Raw genomic sequence first — 6159 nt, 5'->3', positions numbered from 1 at the left:
CAGTTTCATTTCAATCGGTTGAAAACTCCCATAGTTACGATGGTTTGAAAAAGTGTCCTGCTAATTGTTGGTAGTTGTGTAGTTTATGAATTTCTTGTTATGTATTTCTAGTATATGTTCAGAAACAAAGAGAACAAAGTTTAACGACTACTACTGTGATAGAGTGAAAAAAATGCTGTATTTTTTCCATACTAAATCATTTTTTTAATAAACCTCAATATTTAAATAAATTTAAAATGAAACAACGTACCTGTCGTATCATAGCATCCATTTGGGAGTTGTTATGCGCAATGGTAGAAATATTTCCACGCAATCTATTATGAGAGACTTCGACAGAGAAGCTTGGTAACCAGGAAACATATCTTGAGCCATCGAAATGAAAGAAATGATTTTCGTTCCGTCTTGCCGGTGTTTGTGGCTCAGCTGGTAATTCTTGCGTGTTTTCACGGTGATTAGGTTGCATACTTAAAGCAAGTCTACAGGTTGGGCAAGATGTGTCCTGCTCTAACCAAGATTGCAAACAAGAATTATGAAAGAGATGAGCACAAGGTAGCTTTCGTGCAGTTTCCATTTTCTCCCAACAAATAGCACAATTGTCTGAATTTTCTGCTAGTTCTTCCTGTGTTGCCATTGGATAACTAAAAGAAATATCGAAACAGATTGTTTAAAATTGTTTATCATTATTGAAATAAATCAAAGAAATGCGAGTTTAATCATTCATTTATAACTTTGTGTAATACAAAAATAATGAAAAGGTATGCTTACTTCTGTTCCATATGATTCAATACAGCAAGATAGTTTCTGTGTTTTGTAATTTTGCGCTGTATTTCGTAGAAGAGGTACCTAAGCTGCATACAGATTACAAGGGAGGCCATGCTCAACAAGATGTTACTCCAAAGTAGCATGTGGATATGATGGAGGAAATCCACAGCTAACACTATTAGCTCGGCCGATAGATCTGTATAATAGGTTAAAGGACCTCTCTTGTCCCAGGAACGCTGTGAGGGTGTTCCAGCTCCCCGTGTGTCATATAGGTGAATAATGTAACGCACCATCACATGAATTGTTCTGACACCTAACAGAATGCACTGTTAACAAAAAAATTAGAATGATCATTGCTCCTTTCTATTATACTTTTTAGTTTAATTATATACATATAGGTTTTTATTCTTACAAACAAAAAATTTATACATGTATTAGGGAATAAATGAACAAACAAAATTGATATTACCTCAGCTGCAGTAAAGACAAATGTGTTGAATGAAACGAAGAAAAAGGCTGCAGCTGTGCAAAGTAGCAGCATGAAAGAGGATAATGCCAAAATTGCACCAAGAAGTCCAAGAAGTCTTGCATGACTCCAACCTGGTGTTGTTGGTGAAAACGATAACTAAAAAATAATAATAGAGTCAGTACAAATATAATATATTATAATAAGTATTAGTGCTACACAATTCTTTTTGCACAATTCAAAAATAGTAAAAATATTATTTACTTAAATGTATCTTACTTGTGTATTTCTTATACAGAATAGTTTAAATATAAGACATTAATTTTCGAAGTTCAGATAAAACTGATTTAGACTATTCTCAATTTTAGTGGTTCAATTACATATTCATAAAAGTATTTAAATTCTTTCAGAGAAAATGCTAAACGAACTTGTGAAAACAAGAAGAGTTCAAGTTGTTTGTAACCTTTTTAAAAAATTCCATTATGCTAATCCTTCCCAGAATTATATTCTGCGCATGCCATTGTATATGACTAGTTGTCGAGTAGGAAGAATGATATATATAAATATTCTTGATTTATAGAATAAGATTCTGTATATATATACAGGGTATCCCAAAAATGTTGTAACACCTTGAAAGGAGTGGTTGGGGAGGTGATTTGAAACAACTTTTACCTTAGCGAAAATGTTGTCCGAGGCTCGTTGAGGAAAACACTGACCTTCGATGCATGTTGAGTCACTTGTTCGCGTACAAGCGCGGTCGCTTAGCTCGTAGCCTTCGCTACCGCGGCCAGTCCACCGGTATCCGCGCGCTCTGATTGGTCGACGTTTTCCATTAATATCTCTTCAACGAAGCCTCGGATAACATTTTCGCTAAGGAAAAAGTTGTTTCGAATCACCTCCCGAACCAACCCTTTCAAGGTGTTACAACATTTTTGGGACACCCTGTATACAGTACGTCACATAGTTCGAAGAGGTATAACCCAGTTACCTCTATTCGATTATACTAACGGGATTCACACGAATTTATTACATAACGGACTCGCGAGATACTTTGTTTTTATACAAAGGACTTCTACTTCCAACGAAAATGAATCAGTTAGCACAGATGTGCTTTTCTTTTCCATTTGTTTCTCATATCAGACGAATTTTTTGTTGAGCATAGTGAATTTGTACTTTAGATTACAGAAATAGTAAATAGTTTTGGCAAAACAAAAGATATATTTAATGAATCCTATTTAATAATCAATATTCTTGATATCCAAGAAGCATATCAACTTGAAAATAATCACGCTTGAAATTTATAATTTTAAATGTACAATATAATTAATTTCATTTTGTATCCAGCTATTACAATACGATAATAAAAGCATCGTTATTACAAAAGGCAATAGGTATGATCTAGGAAACTTGGCAAAAATAACACATGGAAGAAACATCGTTAACCAAATATTTGACTTTGAGAGCGAAACAACTTCCAGACTAGTTTTTTTATTATTACTGTCGAAAGTAACGGAGAACTGTTCAAGATAAACGAAGCATCTTGTATAAATTATAGCAGTAGAACAAATTTTGAAATGAATTGTCTGAAAATGGTATACTTTTAATTCGCTAAATATATTAATATCCATTAATTTTATTAATATTGTTGCGCCGAAGAGTTGAACACCGCGTAGAATCCATTATAACAGTCAGGATTTATTAAACAAACAGCAACTCTTGACGTTTATTTACAATAACTCAATTAACTTTGGTACAAGAAATACACGTTTGCTCAGTATTAGGTTTGTCACCATTCTGCTATTTCAAATATCTGCCGGTTCTTGACAACCGGAACGGGAACTTGTTTCCGCTCGTTCAAAGGAGCCGCTTCAAATCATCGCATCATCTTCGCATTATCGCCACGTTGCAACTTCGGGATATTGTGCGGCATCTTCATACCATCGCAACAATATAAATCAATTATTAATTGTGTAGCATACGAAAATTCAAGAAATAAGAAAAGCGAGCATACAAAGCTTCGATAGCTTCTACATAGATCATCGGAGAAAGGCTGCCGCGCGGTGCGAGACACGAGGCGCGGATCACGAAATCGCGAACCTTTTCGCTTAACGACGCGACTGTTGACAACCGCGGCCGCGGATAGCAAGATCATGAACGAGTCTGATTGGACGACTTACAAACCTATACAAAGGAACTATTAGGTCGAGTCATAAGTAACTTCCGTTTTTTTATCAGATATTTATTTTGCTCTCTTTAAATAACAATATTATATTAATTTATTATGTATTCATTACTGTTATCTGTAACCTTCTCCCATCTTCCTGGGAGTTTATCAATTCCATCCTTATAAAATGTGGTAGGTTTGAACTGGAAGAAATTTTCGACAGTCTGCCTGACTTGCTCTTTAGAATTGAAGGTTTTTCCATTCAAAAAGTTTTGTAAGGAAGAAAAGGTAGTAGTCTGTCGGAGCAAGATCCGGGGAGTAAGGTGGATGTGGTAAAACAAACCATCCAAGCTCAAGAATCTTTTCTTGAGTCACCCTTGGTGGATGTGGTCGCGCATTGTCATGTAAAAGAATTACGTTTCTGCAATTGACGAGTGCAGGACGCTTTTCATGGAGTTTCTTTTGCACTCTTTGCAACTGCTGAACGTATCTATCCGCAGTAATCGTTAAATTTTACTTCAACAATTCGTGGTGAATTATTTCTTGACAATCTCACTATACACACCTCTCCTCCGTGACATTTGCCCTTTCAAGCGCATGTGGCCGCAGCCCTTCGATAAAGTTTTTACTAAGAAACTAGGGTGCGTCGCGGGACTGATTTCCATGGAGAAATAGGAGCTACGTGCCTCTACGTATCTCCGCATAGAATTAATATAATCAACTTCCACTACCGATTTTTAACAGAATTTAGGGTATATAAACCGATGCGTTTTGCATCTCTCGGGCTCATTTTTTTTTTAGGACACGCTGAAGTAACGTCGCGCTATACCTTAACCCGCGTAAGCAAGATCGGGTAGAATCCCCATAAAGCATAGTAAAGTAAAGTTCGGGTCATATTATTTGAGGAAGTATCAGACGCAGACTTCGTGTTACCTCATTGTAAGATCGGGTAGAATTCCCAGTCTAACAAAGTCTCGAAATGTTTTTGGTAAATACCTTTTCAATTGTAAACGTGACTTCCGCATTTCAACCTCGGTGCGTAATCTAGAGAGATGAAATTAGTTTCCGCGATATACACAAAAATCACTTGTATAGTCCGTTAACCTAAACCTTCAATAGATATGTCGCAGGGAAATGATAAAAATAGAAATTTGACCAAATCCCTAAGGTAGATCAATTCACGGGAGATGTTAAAATAACAACTCTGTGAGGTCATTTCCCTAAAGAAAGTAAGTGATTTGGTCAAATCCCTTAACTGTTTTAGTGAAAAGATGGAATAATATTGTTTAGATGTTAAAAGTATTAATGTAGTAAATCATGCGTTATTAAGTGTAGAGTAGGTAATACAACAATAGTTTTTGTTTTTTTAAATATCAGCTTAATTACCTATAAGCTTAAGTACCTATTTCTTTTGCTAATTAGTCTCGAATAAATAATTTATGTTTCTTTGAGTATTGTTGTATTACCTATTCTACTTTTAATGACGCATGATTTACTAAATAAATACTTTAAATATCTAAACAATATTATTTCATCTTTACACTAAAACAGGTAAAGGATTTGATCGAATCACTTACTTTCTTTAGGGAAATAACTATACGGTGTTGTTATTTTATCATCTTCCGTGAATTGATCTACCTTAGGGATTTGGTCAAATTTCTATTTTTATAGTTCCCCTGCGACATATACATGTATATTGTCTACGTGGAAGTACTGTCTGAAAGGGTTTGATGTATTTGTTTTGGTGTAGCGAGGGGGGGGGGGGGGCAATATTACATAAATCGGAAATCATACACAGGGTTCGTGTTTACGCTGGTTTCTTGGGAATCGCGTAAGCAGAGTAATTTTTAACGATAGCCGATGTGCTCAATTTATGACTAACCATCCTGGATATCATGCTGGGACCAAACATATCGACATTCGATGTCATTTTATCAGGGATATGGCCCAAAATGGAGAGGTTGTAATCGAATATATGCCAACGGAACGGATGGTGGCCGACGCACAGTCCAAATGTGTTTCGAGATAGAAGCACCTTAGTTTTTGCTACCATACAGGGTTAACCAGTCTGCCAACATTGAGGGGGACTGTTAGAAATAGACCCAATGTAGGCATTGGGAACAAGCTTTAACTGCGCCGTAATCGTTGCGCCGGGAGGTGGTGACACAACGAGGAGTAGTCATTTTAAATAATTAACACGTCTTTTATAAAAGGAACAAGAATTCAAAACGTTTATTAACTATAATAATAACTCAAGGTAAACACGTCTATTCGATATTAAGTCTTCACGCTGCCGCGACGATGCAACTTCGCAATATTGCGGCATCTTCATGCCGCCGCAACAATATTTTAAGAATATCGCCTAATGTATTTGTCTAGCATATTTATCTAATTGCATTGCATAATATATTTATCTAATTACGTTCACTGATATATATCTCTGATTATATTGTTTAATAAATTTGTGGCGCGACAAACTTGTTGCGAGAGGTTAGGTGTCTACTGTAAGAAATAGAGACCCACGAGTTTCGATTTTGGAGGATTACACTTTATTCTCTATGCGACACGTTTAGACGCATTCCTTTGAATGCCAGAGACGCGTTCTCTTTTATCTGTTACAAAAAGGAGAGGGGACGCCACTTAAAACTAAACTTACCAACTAAGTAACAAAAACTTACTATTTAATTAACCTACAGTGCTGCGCAGAGATGGGCGAAACTCTAGACTTTGAATAAATCTGAAGTTTGCCGATATGTTTGTCTCGTTT

The 6159-nt window shown here is 36.0% G+C and overlaps 1 protein-coding gene across 1 annotated transcript; it reads right to left on the bottom strand.

Annotated features, from left to right (window-relative positions):
* Positions 1 to 250: 250 nt before the first annotated feature.
* LOC128896539 (E3 ubiquitin-protein ligase AMFR-like) lies at positions 251 to 1724 on the bottom strand (the record flags this gene model as incomplete). The annotated part of the gene is made up of 4 exons (XM_054159904.1): positions 1692 to 1724; positions 1232 to 1387; positions 766 to 1088; positions 251 to 638 (listed from the first exon to the last, which is right to left on the bottom strand). Coding segments are annotated over exons 1-4 (885 nt in total), but the record flags the coding sequence as incomplete, so codon positions are not given.
* Positions 1725 to 6159: the final 4435 nt, after the last annotated feature.

This window comes from Hylaeus anthracinus, unplaced genomic scaffold (genome assembly GCF_026225885.1).
Source record: "Hylaeus anthracinus isolate JK02 unplaced genomic scaffold, UHH_iyHylAnth1.0_haploid 11373, whole genome shotgun sequence".
NCBI classification, from domain to species: Eukaryota; Metazoa; Arthropoda; class Insecta; order Hymenoptera; family Colletidae; genus Hylaeus; species Hylaeus anthracinus.
Note: the sequence above shows the minus strand (reverse complement) of the source record. Positions and strands in the feature narration are given on the sequence as shown.